Source organism: Pongo pygmaeus, chromosome 9, assembly GCF_028885625.2.
Source record: "Pongo pygmaeus isolate AG05252 chromosome 9, NHGRI_mPonPyg2-v2.0_pri, whole genome shotgun sequence".
In the NCBI taxonomy this organism is placed as follows: domain Eukaryota; kingdom Metazoa; phylum Chordata; class Mammalia; order Primates; family Hominidae; genus Pongo; species Pongo pygmaeus.
The window spans coordinates 111904491-111927065 of NC_072382.2; the positions used below are offsets into that span (position 1 = coordinate 111904491).

General features: G+C 35.7%; 1 protein-coding gene across 3 annotated transcripts in view; it reads right to left on the reverse strand.

The window, feature by feature from the left end:
• RDX (radixin) overlaps positions 1-22575 on the reverse strand; it is an 83784-nt gene that overhangs the window by 24932 nt on the left and 36277 nt on the right. For 2 of the 3 annotated variants that reach the window (XM_054437441.2, XM_054437442.2), the window contains 5 exons: positions 20902-21032; positions 10973-11133; positions 9641-9733; positions 6768-7010; positions 2968-5571 (listed from right to left, as the gene is read on the reverse strand). In XM_054437441.2, coding sequence (XP_054293416.2) covers positions 5407-5571; positions 6768-7010; positions 9641-9733; positions 10973-11133; positions 20902-21032 — 793 coding nt within the window. In that variant the 3' untranslated portion in view covers positions 2968-5406. Of the gene's footprint in view, positions 1-2967; positions 5572-6767; positions 7011-9640; positions 9734-10972; positions 11134-20901; positions 21033-22575 lie in introns of those variants that run through there. The other variant, XM_054437440.2, reaches the window with a different exon arrangement.

Below are 22575 nucleotides of genomic sequence, written 5' to 3' on the forward strand. Positions count from 1 at the left end.
ATGGGGCATTACCATTTAATGGGTACAGGCTTCAGTCTGGGAAGATGAAAACGTCCTGGAGATGGATGGTGGTGACGGTTACACAACAATGTGAATGTACTTAATGGCACTGAACTGTACACTTAAAAAATGGTTAAAATGATCAATTTTATGTATATTTTACCACGATAAAAAAAGATTCAACTGAAAACTTTTAACTTTATCTTCTCAATATTTAATACAGATATTATCAATTACTCATATTTGACTGGTCAGTTGGGTCTAAAATGAGTCTTCCTAGGTTAGAAAAACTTTTCAAATTAGAGACTCTTTTAGGATAACTTTATTAACTGGTGTTTAAAATTTGGCCTATGAAATGAAAATTGAGTAATTTATCAGAAAACAAGCATACCTGAGAAACGTATACTGAGTATTCATTCATATTCCCTGTCAGTTACTAATTTCCTGCTTATTGAGCTTCCTTTTATTGTGTAAGTTTCCTTCATCTCAAAACTGTTTTTATGAAAATAGCTAAAATTTAAAAGTAAATAGGTAAATGCAATGATAGCATAGAGAAGTCAAATGCTAGACTTGAATTTCATAGACTTTTCAATATATATAAAAGGAAAGTGAGGGAGGAGATAGATATTCCCTTATGATGCTAAAAAACACATGATTCCTAAGTCTAAAACATATAAAACATCATATTTAAGTTGAAAAAAAAAGGGATATCATAGCATATATTGTAACACAGTGCAAGAAGAATTTCATATAATAAATCCACGTTTTATCAAAAGAAACTTTTCCAAAAATAGTCACATAAATAATCTCAGAAATTCTGATCGCATATTCACTAGGAAGATGGACATTTGGCTATATTGATTTAGTAAGTAAAAAACTAAAACCACTATCACTATTTTTAGGAGCAAACTAAATGGCATGCATAAATATAAAAATGAATCCAAATATTTAAAATAATGATTAAATAAAAGTGAAGAACAATTAGAATAGGGTGGTAAAAATAACAAGTTGCACTGATAGAAGCAACCAGCTAGCTACAAACATGGAGGAATCTGGGCATACAAATAACAGGCATCAACAATATGGCATTGCCATTTTAAAAGAAATGATATTGTAATAGATAAATGCAAATGATCTAAGGCTAAGATAAATTAATATTTGAAGTCCCCTATATAGGCCAAAACAAAGGGTCACAATCATCCTAATCTTGCTTCTAAGTCCTTGAATATAGCCAGCTCTTAATAAAAATGTATTGGCTAAATGACAACCATTAAATAAGAACCTGGAGCCACCGAGCAGTTAGGGATCTCCACAGACAAAACATAAACCTGAATGCAAAGGATGTGTCATGGGGTATCACCTTAGTCAAGATCTTTCATGTAAAAATTGTGTAGGAAATACTTCAACTCCTAAAGTAGTCCATATAACCCCAAATCAGAAAATTCTTGTATCACAGAGGTTAAGGGAAGTCAAAATATTGAGGAGATAAATGGCAATTTTAACAGATAAATGTAAATCTGAGTGTCTACTACCCAAATGGAAAGTAGCTGAACCACACAGCCATGATCTTTCCACAGGGAAAATGGTAGTTCTTATATCTTGATGGACATAGTAAGAGGTAGGTCTACTAAGGAAAAATTGGGAGTTAAAATTATTTAATTGGAAAAGCTAATGATAAGAATGTGGTAATCTTTAACATATGGAACATAATTGTGAGCCAGTTTTTCCTAGTTACTACCATAGACTGTGGGGAGTCAGGCTGCCTGAATATTTCATAAAGTTATCAAACACATTTGCAGAATCCAAAGAGCTTTTGTATGAGCTAGAATACTGTCATTCCATGTGACAGACCACATTAGAATATTTGATAGGTTAAAAAAATGGAAGTGGTACAAACTAAGAAAATGCTAAAGTTCTGTTCATTTAGAACAGACTTAAGAGAGGAACCTAACAGTACAGCTCCACACTGAACTGTTTTCTCTTACTCTTACTAATGGTATCTAAGCTTTGGTTTACTCATTAGTTCAGTTATGTTAATGCTAAAGTTAGTAATCCCTTAGACTTTAGTTTCAAGCTTTAACTTTTAAGACTAATTGTTTTTATTGTGCATATGTAAAATGGGATGCCTGTGAATTAAAAAAATTATTTTCATTTCTAAAAACATTAACAATCAACAAGGTGATCAATACTGGGACGGAATACAGTGGGATTTAAAAAAAAAACAGTAATATTGAAACACTTCTAATGATAAGAGTGACTTCCAATAAAATCTAACGTAACTTTATAAGGGGCCATTCCAGTTCTTAAAAACTCTAATTAGACATAAAGCAAAATATTATTTAAAATTCCATTTTCTGACAGGATCAGAGTAAAAAAATCACTATGTGTCCTTGAGAACAGAAATAATAAAGTGACAGTTAAATATTACTATCAACAAAAAAATCTAGCTTTTACTATTTTTATAGATTTATCACTTATTTAAGTTAAAAATTAGTAAGAAGACTTGAAAAAGGCAATCAATTTCTAGATTTATAGTAACTGCTCTATAATATAGCTTCAAAATAAGAACATGTACTTAAATAAATATACTTAGCATACAGTTCTTTAAAGAATGTTGAAATGTTTAAATAGTGAGATGAATCAATGACAAGAAACTGTATCTTCCTCAGGAAAAAGAAACTAACCACTATACAATAAAGGCAATGATTGGAAACCCTAAATTACGTTTTGTTGTCAAGAAAGTCAATTTAATTTAATAATTTAACTTTTCCACAGAATTAATCACTATTACTTCCATACCAAAGAGGTATCATTTGGGGGAAAGAGTAGATCTATGAGGATTTAAAATTATTTCCTATCTACTTCTTACTTTTAAGTTGTGGTGATTCATGGCTGTGATAAAGACTGTAATTTTCAAGAAATATACAAGAAATCCATGTTAAATAACAACAGTGGACCTTAAAGGCATGAGCTTTTATCACTTTATTGTTAACCAATGAATATTATCCAAAATTAGAGATGTAATTGTAACTTAATTGTACAACACAAAATTATGCTAATGGTAAAAGCCTACTGGGATTTACCAAATACACATTAGTGTATTTTTACATTGACTATATGAACATGTGCTTGAGACTGCTAATAAGTTATAATTGGTTTAATCTCTAAGAAATCCATATTGCAAATGGTTCTTGTTTAGAAAAATTCACACAGCCTTAAAAATGGATTAAATCCATTTTAATCCTAATCTACAAATAGATCATAAACAGCAAAATATAACTGATAATTTTTCAATACTGTATCAAACTGAAGTAGCTATGGTAGTGCACATAATTCAAAATGAGGAAAATTAACAAAAATCCAATGAAAGTTCAGGTTTTTATCTCTTATGGCAATTGCTTTAAAGTGAACATTTATGTTTCAAAGCATGAATAGTAGGGTCCACCATCCATTCCTTTGATGTACTGCCAAGTAGGAACATTCTCTTCCATAGGATTCTGAAGCATGTGCACAACCATGGTACAACAGTCACTTCAAGGTTAACCAGCTATGTTTTGTCCTACAAAGTTCAAAAAATATATTAAACGCAACCTTTCCTTTTCATAATGTCTGCCCAGATTAATCCTTTTAAAGTCAGCAAAATCAAAAAAGCACAAGAGATATTTTCAGACACAACTTGAATCTACTGTGCGTGAAAATGTTTAATAAAATGGCAATTTTAATAGATAAATGTAAATTTGACTGTGTAATACTAAATGGAAAGTAGCTGAACCACACAGAGAAAACAAGGCTTTACGTATCTCCAAATTTAGCTGTTTTACAATAAACAAAGTATTAGAACATGTGAATATTAGAACCTCCTTCTAACTGGAAAGATTTCTTCAGTAAGCTATAACCGAAATTAATATAAACTAAAATTATAATTTCTAAAATAAGCATTAACAAACCAAATTTAAGTATTTTTAGTCAGAGATTGAAAAACAATAAGCACAGTGATCTAGAAACCGAATATACTGATTATGTAACTATCGTATCAAGGTACAGACATTCTTCATATGCTACAAGGTTAGCATTTCTCTCTCTCTCTCATACACACAGAGTACACACACACACACACACACACACACACACACACACACACACACACAGTCTCTCGCTCATTCTCTCTCTTGCTCAGCCATACAACACCCCTCCAGGATGATAGTATACCAGTGAGGAGCTTACAATTTTAATACAAATCAGAATCCCACAGTTTGACTCGACAAAAAGGCAGTTAAAAATTTAGCACTCTTAAGATATTCTGAAGGAAAATGAAATATCGAAAGAATTTCTTGATGATCGAGGCTATGATTATGAATTATAAAACATATAGCTTACACACTCCACTGTGTTTGAACAACCAGTCATCACAGGTGTAGTAGTGAGGTAGTACTGTTGTCCCCGCTTCGGGACTGATGTTTTTATATGCTGCCCTTCCAGAAAGGTCCAGGTTTTAAAAAGTAATTAACATTAGTTACCAACAAATGCATATTTTCTTTATTAATCATCTGTTTTTCTAAATCAGTGTATAAAAGAACAAAACTTTTAAAATCTTGCAGAGGCTGTTTCATCAGTAAACTCTCCTAGGGAGCTACTACTGCTGTCTCAACCTCTGTGAAATGGTAGGCAAAAAAAGCCATCAAAGGATTACAGGAGATAAAACACCAATCAATGTAAGCTGTTAAAGATGACTGTGATTAAATAACCAAATATCAAATATCCAATAAGGTAATTAAATTTAGATTAAAAAAAAACTAACCACCAGCTGTACATACATTATTAAATGTTCTAATCTCTTTCATGATTCATAGCCATATTCTACATGATGATCAAAGACTGTCCACTGTGCTATCTACCATCATTTTAAACACTGCCTGATCTGTATGATGGTGGAATTATGGCTATGGACATGGCAGATAAGAGAAGGGCACACTGAGAATATGTGAGTGAGAGAGAATGTGGAAATACATACAGGTTAAATATGGAAGGGGCAAGGGAAACCCATTAAAATGTTCACCATTATCCTTTAAAATGTACACAGAACTGAAACCACACATACACATTTGTCAGACGTGATAATTAGTGTTAATCTTCAACAGAAAAAAAAAAGAAAAGAAAAAAAATGTGAAAGGAGGCAATGGAACACCATTCTCCATTCCCTGGACCAAAAGAAAAAAAGAAAACCAAGCATGATATCATACTGCCTTAATGTTGAAGAGCTCCCCTTAAATTTGTCTTTTAGCTAGCACAGTCAAACTGGTGTAAGTGCTTTGGCAAGGTGGGATGCATTCCATCATATCTGAAAAGGCCTGCTTTTCTCTGTTGGTGGTTCAGCTTATGAAGAACATATATGCAAAATAACAGCTCTCACATTGCTTCAAACTCATCGATACGCTGCTTTGTATTGCCTTGTCGAATCTGTCGCAGAGTCTTGTACTTATCACGGCCTGCTTTAACATTCTCAGCATGAAGAACATCATTTTGTGTTTTCTTGGTTTCATCTCTGGCTTGGGCTAATTCTGAACTTAATGCCTATTTAAAAAATAAAAAGTACAACAATTATTTTTTTCTTAGATTTAAAAAAATTTATGAAAATGGCTTTAAGATGCAAAAATACATATACCAAACCATTTCCACTGTGAAACCTTTTTCTTTAGTGTATAAGTTTGTTTTAGTAATAGTGGTGGCAATGGTAAGGGAGGAATACACATAGCCTTTCCACATTTATCAACCATGGTATTTTGTACATTATTCTAAATTTCCTTAACTTTCTCATCTAATACTTGAAATAGCTATAAAGTTCAATGTAGCCATTAAAGACTAATATTACTATGAGATTTAAAATCTATACCTCAAGGGAAGCCTTCTCCAAAAGTCTTAATATATTTATTGTAACTATCACCTCATTTCCTTTTAATATTTAAAGATTTTAACAATTAAAATATTAGATAACTTATTGGGAAAAAAGAAAGCTCATAATATTAAAATCCTCTACTTTGACCTAGTTATGTCCATGTAATATACTGACCTTTTGCCAATATAAAATCTGAGCAAATAATTAAGATTATGCAATGTCTTAAACATAGTATATTAACTACCATTCTTTCCAATGTACATTTTATTTTTTTGAGACAGAGTCACTTACTGTTGCCCAGGCTGGAGTGCAGTGGCATGATCTTGGCTCACTGCAACCTCCACCTCCCAGGTTCAAGCAATACCTCAGCCTCCCAAGTAACTGGGATTACAGGCTCATACCGCCATTCCCGGCTAATTTTTGTATTTTTGGTAGAGGCAGAGTTTCACCATGTTGGCCAGGCTGGTCTTGAACTCCTGGCCTCAAGCAATCCACCTGCCTCGGCCTCCCAGAGTGCTGGGATTACAGGTGTGAGCCACTGTGCCTGGCCCTCAATGCACATATTACTGATCAAAAACTAAATTCACATGTTTTTCAACATGACATTAGAATACTTTCTACCTTTTAAAATGGGTCAAGCTGTAATTAAATAACTCACTAGTTAAGGTCTGATTATACAAAGCTAACAGGTATTTGCTAATGGGTTCACACAACGGAAGAAATGAAATAACATGATTATAGGCCAAACACCCACAAACCAATCACAAGGGCAGCCAGTATTAAAACTTCTATATTCTTTTTAACTAAGTTTGTCTAAGATGGGGAAAATGCAAACTATATTTCAAATGCGCATACAACTGCAAATTTTAAATACCTGAAGTTGCTTCTTAACACGCTCATTTTTCTGTGTTTCGGTTACACGTTCTTCCTCGCTTCTATGGTTCATTACCCCCTCATTTGATAATTCAGCACTAGCTTCAGCATTATTCTCATCGTGTTCATCATGTTCGTTTTCTGTTGGAGGAATGACTGGTGGTGGTGGAGGTGGAGGGGGGGCAGACATCACAGTTTTTAACTCTTCTTTGGTCTTTTCCAAGTCTTCCTGGGCTGCAAAAGCCTGAACATTAAAAATACATGTATGAGCAACTTACTTCAAAAATTAATAATCAAAACAATCAAGTTATACTCCCTTTTTAACAGAAACTGTATTTCAAGGTAATGAAAATAAGCCCTATTTATGAAACCTCTATTTTCACAAAAGAATGCCAACACGTAAAAGAGAAAATCAAAAACATTATTATGCAAACTCTATTAGAATTACTAACTCTGTGAGCTTCAAGTCAGTGACAGGTTAAAAGAAAAACAAGCATACATGCAAATAAAGAACTATTAATTCCGGCAAGGATTATCAATTGTTTGCTAAAACTGTTGTGCAAATAGTTGATGAGAAATGGATATTCATATAATGCCTAAGAATCTCACACCCAATAGATTTTATTTGAGCCACAAGGGGAAAATGTAACCGAATAATGGAGGAATGAGACTGTCGTTACTCAAATCCAATGACCACTAAAAAATACTAATGGTGAGTTAACTAGATATTAAGTGTCTTCTGATATGATACAACCTGAAATATCTAACATCACCAACTATTTGGGTGATCATATTATCTTGGTATACCTGGAAAAGTCCTGTTACACTGTTGTCCTAGTGTAATTATGAACAATACCCCCTTTTTCTCAAAAGTACTCCAGTTTAGATGTTCAATTATATGGAAGTCTCACCTCTGATGCACTGTAGTCAAAAACATTTAATTTGAATTCCCCAGGTTCTAGATCTAACTTCTGGTTCAAAGGAAATACTGGAGTTAAAGGATAAGGTCAATGACACAAGGAAGTAACTAAACAAATATAGGAGGTGAGACATCTGTAGGTCCCTTCAATAAATCAAAATAATAAAAAGAGAAACTGCCCTCCATTAAAAGAGACTTACAGCAAATAGAGACAATGCAAAGTCCTCTGAACACTTGTCTGGCAAATTAGCTATGAGACTTTTTGGGAAATTCTTAATATAGTCTAATATTTTGAGATGAAAATTGACTAAAATGAAATAGTACATACAGTAAGATTTCATGTTGAATATATAAACAGGAAGTATCCTTGAAGGATATGTACTAAGGTTTTGCAGTATTGCCCCTAGTTTATGGGAATACAATTGTCTTTTGTGCGCGTTTTCTAATTTTCTATAATTCACAGACTTGACATCTGTAATATGCTAATTTTTTAAAGTTTATGTGTCTCTAAATTTCACAAATCATCCCTAAAAGGGATCTAAAAAATTCTAATAACAAAGTAGAGTAACTGGGAAATTAACAGTGGCATTCCTTTTGTAGTTTTATTTATATACAACTAATTTTCAATACATCTAAAATTACCCAATGAAATTTAAACTGCTACAAAGATTTACTTACGAGTGAAAGAAAGCTGTTTTCTGTATAAGTACATATTATTGTAGAAAAATCATCTCCTAAAACTAAATATCATCTTTGGGGGTAAAAAAATTATCTTTCCATTTAAGAGTTAATGTCGTTTGAATTAAACTCTCATCATCTTATATTCCCCCACCCTCCAACCAAAGCCTGATTTTACAATTGTGTGCTACTTTAGACAACAGTGGTTTCATCTACTTAGGACTCATATTAGAAATCTCGGTGTCAGCTGCACACAGTGGCTTACACCTATAATCCCAGCACTTTGGGGGCTGAGATGGGAGCGTTGCTTGAGGCCAGCAGTTCGAGACCAACCTGGGTTACACAGCAAGACCTCCATTCTCAACAAAAATAAAAATGATGGTGCATGCCTGTAGTCTCAGCTACTGCAGAGGCTGAGGTGGGAGGATCCCTTGAGCCCAGGAGTTCAAGGCTGCAATGAATTATGATTGTGCCACTGCACTCCAGCCTGGGACACAGAGTGAGACCATGTCTCTAAAAAAATAAAAATAATTCAACTTCATATCCAATCACTGGTTCCCATGCCTTTTTGTGTCTACCACAAAATGTCTCTTGTCTCTTCCCATTCCTCTTTATTCTCATTTCCACATCCTCAGTTTGGGTCTTTATCTCTTAAGTATCCACTATCCCAAACTTTTCTTCACACTGATCACTACATGGTTTTTATAAAATCATATCTGATCATGTTACAATCCTGTTTTGAAATCTTCTAAGCCCCAAATCAATCGATACTCCCACTGCCTTGCTATAGCAGAGCATTTATTTAAAGCCTTTCACAATTCCCTATTATCGAACTTGAGGGCCACATCTCCCAACATTTCTGAACAACACTAAGCCTCGGCTGCTTACTGGTTATCCTCAAATCTATTACATACATTCATACTTCCTATACTCATTCAGTTCCCTCTGTCTAGAATGACCACTTCTTCAGTCTCTAACTATTCCCAATCTTACATCCCAATCTTTCGTACCCCCAAAATTTAATTCATTATTCAAGACCCAGCTTAAATGTATATGGGTCTCCCGACAACTCTCTGGTCCCCACAGAAATTAATCACCTCTTCTGTGTTCCCAAAGTACTTGGTTTATATCCGTAGATAAATATTTACAATACACATAACCCAAGTATCTTTCCCACTCTAAATTATGACAGTATCTTATACTTATCTCTACAAAGTCAGCATAATCCTGGGTACAAAAGCTATTCAATAAAAGCTAGTAAATTAATAAATGATTACTTTGTGTTGCCACTCAGTAGCTTCCTCTTCCTTTTTCTTCTTGGCTTCTTCTAGAAGTGCAATCTTGGCAGTGAATTCAGCAAGTTCTGCTGCCTAAACAATATAATTCCAAGATTAAAATAACATATTTTGAATAATCTTATAAGTCATCAAAGCTTTAATGCACATGCTTAGGCTGTTTATGTTTTTCTTAACCTTCCATTTAAAAACATACAGTATTTCTTAAGATCTTAAATAGCTTATTTACAATAAGTCCTTTAGGTAATGAGCTAAGGAGACAAAATTAAAAGATTACTATTATTCTACAGACTAGTTAATCCTGCTTTCAGTAGCAGGAACTTAAAATGTGTAACTTAAAAGCTTTTTAAAAAAATTTCCATCAATAAACTATTTGTTAAAGTCCACAAAAGAGAAAATATTTATCTAATGCTATATACTTTAAATGGCACTTTGTCAAATCATCTCATTTAATACCCCAATAATCCTAACAGGTAGTATCATTAACAGGTAGTATCATTCCTCCTTTTTTTTTCAGAGTCTCGCTCTGTCGCCCAGGCTGGAGCCCAGTGGCACGATCTCAGCTCACCACAACCTCCGCCTGCCAGGTTCAAGCAATACTCCTGCCTCAGCCTCCCGAGTAGCTGGGATTACAGGCGTGCACCACTGTGCCTGGCTAATTTTGTATTTTTAGTAGAGACAGGGTTTCGCCATGTTGGTCAGGGTGGTCTTGAACTCCTGACCTCAGGTGATCCACCTGCCTCGGCCTCCCAAAATGCTGGGATTACAGGCGTGAGCCACTGCGCCCGGCCATCCTTCCTCTTTTCAAAGGGAGGGAACTGAGGCTCAGAAAGACCCAAAAACACATACATAGCAAGTACATGTGTGAACTAATATTTAAATCCAGGATCTTTTAAGTGACATGCTTACACCTAATTATTTGCAAGTCCACTGAATAAACAAAAAAACCCAACCAATTATGGCCTATAGTTATCTCATAGGAACTATAACATATTAATTTATCTAAAGCAAAAGACGCCAACTGACTTATTGCGGAACCTGTCCAATGTCAAAGCGAATCAGAACCTTTTGCTGACAGTAGACTCCATTTACAAATAATCTATAGAAAAATATCTTATTCTTTTGTATTTTTAGGTTTTTGTTTAGGCAGAAATAATTTTTTTAGGTTTTTGTCCACACTTTGTTATTAAGTTACATGTTATCTTTGGCTTGCTCTCCAGAAAGCACAAAATGGTTGCTTTTTGTTTTTTCTTTTTAGAGGGTTCACTCTATGCTTTTATTTAAATTTTTTTCTCTAAGAAGACAGTTCCTTACTAGCTGCTCCTGATTCTTCATCTGGTCGGCAGCTTGTTTTGCTATGGCAGACTTCGCCTCTTCAGCAGCTTGACGCTCCTTTTCAAGCCGTTCTGCTTCTTCTTTTGCTCGTTTTCGTTCCTGATCCAGTTCTAGAGCTTTTCGAGTCTGTTCTTCTAGTTCTGTGAAATATGTGCATTCCCCCCAACAGTGATTAATTCCAATCATTCTCATTATCAAAAGAAGCTAAAATAGTAGCAAGAAATCAAATCTGTTCAATTTCTAAAAATTAGCACACATGTAAATACATATATACCTCTTTGTTTTCTTGAGACAGGGTCTCGCTCTATTGCCCAGGCTGGAGTGCAGTGGCACAATCATAGCTCACTGCAGCCTCGAACTCATGGGCTCAAGCAATCCTCCCACCTCAGCCTCCCAAGTAGCTAGGACTACAGGCGCTACACCTCGTTTCCAACTTGGCAAAAGCTTAATAATTTTTAAAGAGAAATGAAAATCTTTTGCAATTCAAGTTATGTAAAAAGGCTACAAGCATGTAACTATTTTTAAAAAATAATCTCTCCATCTAAAGTTTTGACCTCAGTAAACAAATTGCCATGTTTCAGAAATCTATAATACATTTTAAAACTTCCATTAAGCTTTTACTTATCTAAACTAATAAGTAAATCCAAGAAATTAAGATTGAAAACAGTATTTACTGACCCCAAAATAGGAATGCTGATGTGATTATAAGAATTATTGAAAAATGTAAGTTATTGGTATATATTCATTCCTACAGCATGAAGATAAGTAATATTGGGAGATAAATAACATGAATTTTAATCCTTAGGTGTATAGATCACTAAATCAACTCTCTTTTCTTATTCCAATGAGTTGAACAGGAAAGGAAAATAAATTTTTAAGGGAGTTTAACAGTACTAACTTTAAATACTATTTTGACAATTATTTAAGCCCTGTGACAGAAGACAACAGAATGCCACCTACTAAGACAGTACAAGGTCCTACAAAGAATTATTCTCCCTTACTGTATACTAAGAAAATCTATATGTCATGAAATTTGAAAGCTAACTGTAACTTACAAGCTTTTACTTACTGTTCTTAATTTTGTTGGTCTTGATTAGAACTAGTTAAGTAATTGCAGCTAAGACTTGGAAGGTTTTAGGCCAGGTGTTGTGGCTCATGCCTGTAATCCCAGCACTTTGGTAGACTGAGGTGGGTGGATCATTTGAGGTCACGAGTTTGAGACCAGACTGGCCAACCTGGTGAAATTCCGTCTCTACTAAAAATACAAAAATTAGCCAGGCGTGGTGGTGGGCGCCTGTAATCCTAGCTACCTGGGGAGGCTGAGGCAGAAGAATCGCTTGAACCCAGGAGGCGGAGGCTGCAGTGAGCCAAGATTGCACCACTGCACTCCAGCCTGGGCTATGGAGCAAGACTCTGTCTCAAAAAAAAAAAAAAAGAAAAACACTTGGAAGGTTGGAGAAGAATGACTCTTTGGTTAGGCTTTGGTTAGGCTCATGCCTGTAATCCCAGCACTTTCGAAGAGAAAGGTGGGAAGACTGCTTGAGGCCAGGAGTTTGAGACCAGTCTGGTCAACGGAGTGAGACATCATCTCTTCTTAAAAAACTAAAATTAAAAAAAAAAAATCAGTAGCCATTTATATATACCAACAGTAAACAATCTGAAAAAGAAACCAAGAAAGCAATTCCATTTACAATAGCCAAAAAAAAAAAAAAAAGTAAAACATCTAGGAATCAATCTAACCAAAGAAGTGAAAGAAGGACATTGGTCTAGGCAAAGATTTTTTTGTGTAAGACCTCAAAGGCACAGGCAAAGAGAGATAATGGGTATTATATCAAGCTAAAAAGCTCTGTACAGCAAAAGAAACAACCAATAAAGTGAAGAGATAAACAAAGAACAGAAGAAAGTGTCTACAAACTGTCTATCTAAAAAAGGACGAACAACCAGAATATATAAAGAGCTCAAACTCAATAGCAGAAAACCAAATATCTCGTTTACAAATGGGCAAACATCTGAACTGACATTTCTCAAAAGACGTACAAATGGCCAAAAGCTATATGAAAAAAATGTTCATCACTATAATCACAGAAATATAAATCAAAACCACAATGAGATATCATCTCGCCCCAGTCAAAATGGCTTGTATCAAAAAGACAGGCAAGGCTGGGCAAGGTGGCTCACACCTGTAAATCCCAGGACTTTGGGATTTACAAAAATTAGCTGGGCATGGTGGCGCATGTAATCCCAGTTACTTGGGTGGCAGAGGCTAAGAATCACTTGAACCTGGGAGGTGGAGGTTGCCTGGGTGATAGAGGAAGACTCTGTTTAAAAAAAAAAAAAAAAGGCAGTAACAGACGCTGGCGGGGATGTAGAGAAAAGGAACACTCATACACTGCTGGTGGGAATGCAAATTAGTAAGGCCGCTATGTAGAACAATATGGAGAGTCCTCAAAAAACTAAAACTACGGAATTACCATAGTATCCAGCAATATCCAAAACATAGTATCCAGCAATATCCAGCAATAGTATCCAGCAATATCCAGCAATAGCAATATCCAGCAATATCCAAAACAAAGGAAATCAATATATTGGAGATAGTTGTACTCCTATGTTTATTGCAGCACTATTCACAACGGCCAAAACATGAAGTCAACCTAAGTGCCCATCAATAAATGAACGGATAAAGAAAATGTGGTATATATACACTATGGAATATTATTCAGCCATAAAAATAAATGAAATCCTGTCATTTGCAGCAATATGGATGGAACTGGAAGCCATTATGTTAAGTGAAATAAACCAAGCACAGAAAGACAACTATTGCATGTTCTCACTCATATGTCAGAGCTAAATCTCATAAAGATAAATAAACTGGTGGTTACCAAAGGCCAGGAAGTGGGTGGGGGGAGTTGAAGGGAGGAAAAAAAGAATATAAATGTATTTATTACTACTGAACTGTATACTTAAAAACGGTAAAGATGGCCAGGCACGGTGGTTCATGCCTGTACTCCCAGCATTTTGGGAGGCCAAGGTGGGCAGATCACCTCAGGTCAGGAGTTCGAGACCAGCCTGGCCAACATGGCAAAACCACATATCTACTAAAAATACAAAAAATTAGATGGGTGTGGTGGCGGGCGCCTGTAACCCCAGCTACTCAGGAGGCTGAGGCAGGAGAATCACTTAAACCCAGGAGGCAGAGGTTGCAGTGAGCCGAGATCACACCACTGCACTCCAGCCTGGGCGACAGAGTGAGACTCTGTCTCCAAAAAAAAAAAACAAAAAAAAAAAGGGTAAAGATGTGTACATTCTGTATTATATGTGTATATTTCACCTCAATAAAAAATAGATAATATAAAAATTCTATGTGGCTATTTGGGTATAAAGACAAAATGTATACAGCACTGGATGTTACCATAGCGATATTCTACGATTACTCATTTTAGAATCTGCCTTCTAAAATTTAGATAATCAAGCTGGCCTATCAAACTTCTCTTTCTTTTTCTTTTTTTATTTGAGATGGAGTCTCACTCTGTTGCCCAGGCTGGAGTACAGTGGCACGATCTCAGCTCACTGCAACCTCTGCCTCCCGGTTCAAGCAATTCTCCTGCCTCAGCCTGTGGAGTAGCTGGGATTACAGACGTGTGTCACCACACCCAGCTAATTTTTGTATTTTTAGTAGAGATGGGTTTCACAATGTTTGCCAGGCTGGTCTCGAACTCCCGACCTCAGGTGATCCACCCGCCTTGGCCTCCGAAAGTGCTGGGATTACAGTTCTGAGCTACTGCACCCAGCCTCAAACTTTAATAATTAATTCTTTTCATCTGATTGACTGATATATAAAACAACACCCACAAAGCTCATGGTTTTATCTTCCATCTAAACAAGCAAACAAATAACTAAAGAATTGAAAGTAGGGTCTCAAAGCAATACCCGAACATCCATGTTCATAACAGCATAATTCACAATAACTAAAACACAAAAGCAACCTGAGTGGCCATCAACAGATAAGCAAAAATGTGGTATACAAATAGAGTATCATTCAGCCTTAAAGGAAGGAAATTCTGACATACGCTACAACGTGGATGAACCTTGCGGACATTATGTTAAATGAAATAAGCCAGTCACAAAAAGACAAATACTGTATGATACCACTTATACAGGTAGAATACTCAAAATCACAAAGACAAAAAGTAGAATGATGGTTGCCAGGGGTTGTGGGGAGGGGGAAATGGGGATTGTTTAATGGGTGCAGAGTTTTAGTTTTACAAGATGAAAAGAATTATGTAGCTGGATAGTGGTGATGGCTGCACAACATTCCCAAAATATTTTGCATCAGTGAACTACATTACTTAAAAAGGCAAAAAACTGGCCGGGCACGGTGGCTCATGCCTATAATCCCAGCACTTTGGGAAGCCGAGGCGGGCGGATCACATGAGGTCAGGAGTTCGAGATCAGGCTGGCCAACATGGTAAAACTCCGTTTATAATAAAAATACCAAAATTAGCTGGACGTGGTGGCAGGCATCTGTAATCAGGCAGGAGAATCACTTGAACCCGGGAGGCGGAGGTTGCAGTGACCCAAGATTGCACAATCGCACTCCAGCCTAGGGGACAGGAGCAAGACTTTGTCTCAAAAAATAAAAAATAAAAAAAAAGCCAAAAACCTCAATGCTTTATTTTCTCTCATAATAAAAATTGTTTCTGTATTATGAGACAAAAAAGAGAAATAAGTCTGGGTTACAAAGTTAAATTTTGAAACGTTCCCCAATATTCATTTTATCAGCTTTTTGTAATAAAGGTCAATTTGAAAAATGACAGATGAGGCAATAGCTATTTTGTGATATATTAAGAATTGTATAAAAGTGTAAGTTTCAAAAAATGTTTAAAATGAACTCTGAAAACATCAGGTCTACTCCAGTCCATTCTAAAAAAGGAAGGTTTTTAACAGTCATATATCCCACAAATGGTTTCTGCTGTTTCCTCTCCAATTAACTGAGTTAATACAGGAGTTAGCAAACTATGGCTCATGGAGCAAACCCAATCCAATGCTTTTTTTTTTTTTTTTTTTTTTTTTGGTAAATTAAGTTTTACTGGAACATAGCCACCCTCATTTGTTTAGGTATTATATTACACAGCTGCTTTCACACTGCAATAGCAGAGCTGAATAGCTGGGACAGAGACCATGTGGTCTGTAAAGCATGAAATTATCATCACTGGTAATCAAGAAAATAAACTACAGACAGAGTATCCTAACCCAAAAATCTGAACTTCAAATTACTCCAAAATCCTAAATTTTTTGAGCATTTGCATGACACTCAAGGGGAATGCTTACTGACAGCATTTCAGATTTTGGAATTTTGAATGAGGGATGCTCAACCAGTAAGTATAATGCAAATATTCCAAAATTTAAAAAAAAGAAAAAAACCAAAAACCAAAAACCTGAAATCTAAAACACTCTGGTCTCCAAGTATTTAAGATAAGGGATACTCAACCTGTATATTCACTATATACTCACCAGAATGGCTAACAAAACCAAACCCTAACAATAAAAACTAGTGGAAGAAGTGGTAAGGACATAGAGCAAATGTATTTTCAATCGCTAGTAACAGGAATAAAAACTGATCCATGGCTGGGCACAGTGGCTCAGGCCTGTAATCCAGCAATTTGGGAGGCCAAGGCAGGCAGATCACTTGAGGCCAGGAGTTGGAGACCAGCCTGGCCAACAAGTGTATAACCCTGTCTCTACTAAAAATATAAAAATTAGCCGAGCATGGTGGTGCACATCTGTAATCCCAGCAACTCAGGAGGCTGAGGTATGAGAATCGCTTGAAGCTCAGAGACTGAGGCTGCAGTGAACTGGGATCATGCCACTGCACTCCAGCCTGCTTGGCAGAGCTAGACCTTGTCTCAGGGAAAAAATAAAATAAAAATAAAAATAAAAAATAATAATATATGCAATATGCATGTCCAAAAAGCACATAGAAAGACACTCAATGTCACCAGGTATTAGAGATATGCAATAAAAACTATAAGATACCACTTCATACCCATTAAGATGACTATAATCCAAAAGACAAACATTAACAAGTATTGGTGAAATGTGGAGAAATCAAATTTGCCAGTGGGAATGTAGTATGGTACAGTCACTTTAGAAACCAATGTAGCAGTTCCTCAAAAAGTTAAATACAGTTACCACATGACACAGTAATTCCACTCCTTAGGTTACACCCAAAAGAAATGAGGACATATGAACAACAAAAACCTATACAACAAATGTTCATAACAGCATTAGTCACCTTAGTCATAGTGGAAACAATAAAAAACATCAGATTTCAAACAAATAAATAAAATATACCATATCCATAAAATGAGTTCGAGACCAGCCTGACCAACATGGGGAAACCCCAACTCTACTAAAAACATAAAAATTAGCTGGGTGTGGTGGTGGACGGCTGTAATCCCAGCTACTCAGGAGGCTGAGACAGAAGAATTGCCTGAACCTGGGAGGCGGAGGTTGCAGTGAGCCAAGATCACGCCATTTGCACTCCAACCTGGGGCAACAGAGTGAGACTCTGGCTCAAAAATAAAATAAAATAAAATAAGAGTGGAGTGCCGATAAATGCCACAATATGAATGAACCTTTAAAATATTATATTAAACAAAAGAAGCCAGTCACGAAAGACCACATTTTGCATGATTCCATTCATATGATTGTTTAGAACAGACAAATCTTTAAAGATTCGTGGTTGTCTACAGCAGAGAGAAGGGGTACTGAGAAGAAATGGGAATGACCGCTAATGGGTATGGGATTTCTTTTTGGGATAATGAAAATGTTCTAAAATTGATTATGATGATAGCTGCACAGCTTTGTGAATATACTAAAAACCCTTGAACTGTATACTTCAAATGGGTAATTACAAATGGGTATAGCTTACATGGTAAGCTATATCTCAACAAAGCTATTAGAAAACAATAAACAAAACTAATCTCTATATGATGGTATAAGTCAGAATGACAGAAATCACATTTGAAGTTAAAAGAAAAAGAGAAATGGAGACTGCGTGAGGGCAGAAAATTTTGTCTATCATGTTCAGGGCACTTATGGGAGTAAATTCACTTTGTAAAAATTGAGCCTCATACTTGAGAAATACGTATATTACTGTATCTGTACTTCAAAGATTTTTTTTTTTTTTTTGAGACAGAATCTTGCTGTGTCATCCAGGCAGAAGCGCAGTAGTGCAGTCTTGGCTCATTGCCAACTCTGCCTCCTGGGTTCAAGTGATTCTCCTGCCTCGGCCTCCCTAGTAGCTGGGATTACAGGCACCTACTAATTTTGTAATTTTAGTAGAGATTTACACCCCATCGTGTTGGCCAGGCTGGTCTTAAACTCCTGACTTCAAGTGATCTGCCCGCCTCAGCCTCCCAAAGTGCTGGGATTACAGGCATGAGCCACCATGCCTGGCCAAATTTTTTGTTTTTTAAAAAATACAACTATAAGGCTGGGTGCAATGGCTCATGCCTATAATCCCAGCACTTTGGGAGGCCAAATGTGGGAGAATCACTTGAGCTCAGGAGTTTGAGGCTATAGTAAACCTTGATCACACCCACTGCACTCCAGCCTGTGCAACAGAATGAGAACCTGTCTCACCAAAAGAACCCAACTAGAAATTTTCTTTTTAATCTCAGAATGCTAAATTAGGAATTATTTCCATTTTAGAAATTAGGATCCTAAGGAAATTAAGATGTTAAAATGACTGGCTTATAGTCATATTCTAAGTTAATGACAGAAGTAAAGCTTTTTAAAATTGTAAACAATACATATCTAAATTAGACACTCCCCTCCTACCCACAACTACTGCTTTCATCACATTATCAGTTTCCTTTCCTTGTAGCACTTAAAACTATGTAAAATAATTGTATTATTTAATATATTGCTTTGTCTTCCCCCAATAAAATGTAAACTCCAGGAGAATAGCAACTCTTTTTGTCCAGTACTATAATCTCATTACTAGAAAGGTGCCTAGTACATACAAGGAGTATCCAAAATGAATGAAATCATTATACCAACTCTTTTCTGTGGTTTGTCTTCTTGAAGATGGAATTCACTTTGATATTTGCTGGGACAGTAACTCAATGCAGGTCTGGTGCTATATATATAGATGTTTCATTTTTTTTGAGACAGGGTCTCACTCTGTTGCTCAGGCTGGAGTGATCCTCCCACCTCTCAGCCTCCTGAGTAGCTGATACAACAGGCATATGCCACCACACCTAGCCCACTTTTATTTTTTGGAGAGATAAGATCTCACTATGTTGCCCAGGCTGGCCTTAAACTCCTGGATTTTAGCAATCCTCCTGCCTCAACCTCCTAAAGTGCTGGGATTACAGGCATAAGCCACCGCACCCAGCCTAGGTTATTGCTATTTATTCTCCTAGAAGTATTATTTCTAATCCTCTTGGAATTGAAATGATCAATCAGCTTGTGCATTTATAGCAATCTTTGTGGCTTTCCCCTCTAGCTACTCTCCCTTACAATTATTCTACTCATTGCTCAAGAGTACGTCTCCACCACAGCAGGCTGGTGTAAGAAATCAAAATATATCTTAAATAAGACTGAGTATCCCTAATCCAAAAAACGTGAAATCTGAAATGCTACAAAATCCAAAACTTTTTAAGCACCAACATGACATTCAAAGAAAATGCCCAGCGCCAGGCATGGTGGCTCACGCCTGTAATCCCAGCACTTTAGGAGGCCGAGGTGGGTGGATCACTCGAAGTCAGGTCAAGACCAGTCTGGCCAACACGGCGAAACCCTCTCTCTACTAAAAATACAAAAATTAGCTGGGCCTGGTGGAGTACGCCTGTAATCCCAGCTACTTGGGAGGCTCAGGCAGGAGAATAGCTTGAGCTGAAATCATGCCACTGTACTCCAGCACGGATGACAGAGTAAGACTGTGTCTCAAAAAAAAAAAAAAAAAAGCTCCGATTTTGGATTTTCAGATTTGAAATGCTCAATAGGACAATGCAAACATCCCAAAATCGGAATATTTCTGTTCCCAAGCATTTTCCACAAGGGATATTCAACCTGTGTTGGCTACTTCCAACAGAACTGAATAGCTTGTTTTACCAATTGTAAGAAAGCAGGTTATTAAATAGAGCTTTTATAAAGAGTGTAGACTTCATGTTACCCCTGAGAGCCTGCTGCTTAGAGAGGAGAAAAACATTTTATTCATGCAATACTTTTTTCTTGCTTTCTCCACTATTTGCTAAGTGAAAGTAGTAGATCCTAAAGTTACTTAATATAAACCACATATTATAAATCTAGTGTATCCTTTCTACATACAGTAGCACTTTGGTTATATATTGCCTAAGAAGTAAGTTCTTCCAAACATATTACCAAAAACAAACAAAAAACGTTATAACACGTCTATGTGTTGTGTATTTTCTAGTAGAATAAAGTAAAATATTTTTAGGAATTCAGTTCCAAAAAAGTTCATATAGTCAGAATAGCTTAAATTACTTTAAATTACTTAAATGCCTTACTTATACAGCCATAAAGCATTGCATACTTTTGTTTAAATACCATAATGTATTGGATATGTGTTTTTTGTTTATAAAGCCCATATATACATTTACAATTATTTAAGAATACATATGAAAAATATTTGCATGTTTAAAATAAAAAACTAAAAAAAGAAAAATATCTGTATGTTTAAGAGAAACATCAGCACTGTATAAATGAATGTGCCTTAGTGAAACATGTTTATGATGTGATTCCACTAAGTATTAATTTGGCAATTAAAAATATAATTGTCCTATATAACAAATAAGGTTTAAGAGTAGTAAAAAAAAATACCACTATCTAACAACAGAGCAATAATAATTTTTAATCCATTTTCAAAAAGAAACTTTTACCTTTCTGGGCTTTAATTGTCTGCTCTTCAATTTGTTTTAGACGTTCCATTAGCTCTTCCTTTTCACGTTCTATTCTTTCCTTTTCCTTTTCTGCTATTTCTCTTTTCTTCTTTTCATTCTCTAATTGTGCCCTTAAAAGGAATTGCAATTGCTGTTACAAATTAATACACAGAAATATTATTCATGTGATGGAATACTACTCTGCCATAAAAAGGAACAAAATAATGTCTTTTGCAGCAACTTGGATGAAGCTGGAGGCCATGACTCTAAGTGAAGTAACTCAGAACATACAAATGCCATATGTTCTCACTTATAAGTGGGAACTAAGCTATGAGGATGCAAAGACAGAGTAATATAATCGACTTTGGTGACTTGAGAAGCAATGGTTGGGAACGAGGTGAGAGACAAAAGACTACACATTGGGTATAGTGTACATTGCTCGAGTGACAGGTGCACTAAAATCTCAGAATTCACCATGATAGAACCCATTCATGTAACTAAAAACCACCTATATTCCAAAAACTATTGAAATAAAATAATAATAATTGGAAATAGTATTCATGTGAAACCTAAGAACTGAATCAACTAAGAAGAAACGACAGCATAAATATTTTAACAGGGTTTTCATTGTATTACACTTGTGTTCAAAATAGCATATGTAGTTAAAAGTACAGGACTATGACATACATACACTCATGTATGTACATGCATGTGCTGGGTTCCAATGTATTACTTATTGTGGGTTCACAATAAAGACCACTGAGACTATTTTTAAAAAATATTAAAAACTTAGACATTTAGGAACATCCTCAAAGGATGAGTTTACAAAACTGCTAGTAAAGTATAACTGTCGAATATATATTCATGCATACAGAACATGCTTATAAGGCACACTTTAATGGGGGAAAAATCCGATTTACCATTTGCATACGGGATGAACTCTGACAACAAATTAAATGTCAGCACCAAAAGAGTTAACCACACAGTAGCCATGCCCCAAGAAAATATCTTCTTTAGATTAACCGGAGACCTCCACTGGGGAAATAATAAAGGACTGAAGGGAGCAAACAAAGCCATGTATCTTAAAACAGGGAGGGCAACAATTTTAAATCATTAAAAATGAATTAATCCAAGTTTAATTTCTTGGGTAGTACCCATTCATGCCTAGATACAAGATGACAAATCAATTTCACCTCCTTTCACAATTCCATTAGAATGATAGTAGGTGGCTAATGATCTTAAAAAATATCATCAGAGCTCAGTGGGAAAAAATGCCTTGATCATTTAGCTGCATCTGCCATGGGCCTGATGAGAGTGTTTCTTTTAAATACTGCCAAATTCATTCACCAAACATCTACCAAGAGCCTACCATGGGTCAGAATCTATGTTAGGGGCAAAAATATAAAGAGGAGAAAAAGTCACATGGGGAAACTCCATTATCAGACAATATTGTTTACTTAAGTTGAATCAATATTCAAATCACTACTTTAATAACTTAAAAAATCAGTTACGATTTCATCTCTGAAATTTATCTGAGTATGCTTTAATGTTCCACAAAAAGAGCACTGCCACCTGCTGTCAATTCTGAATTTCAAGCACAAAACCCTGTAGTTTCTCAACTTGCAGTCTCTGATAAACTTACCAGCAAAGTTTTGCTATCAAAGATTTCGCCCT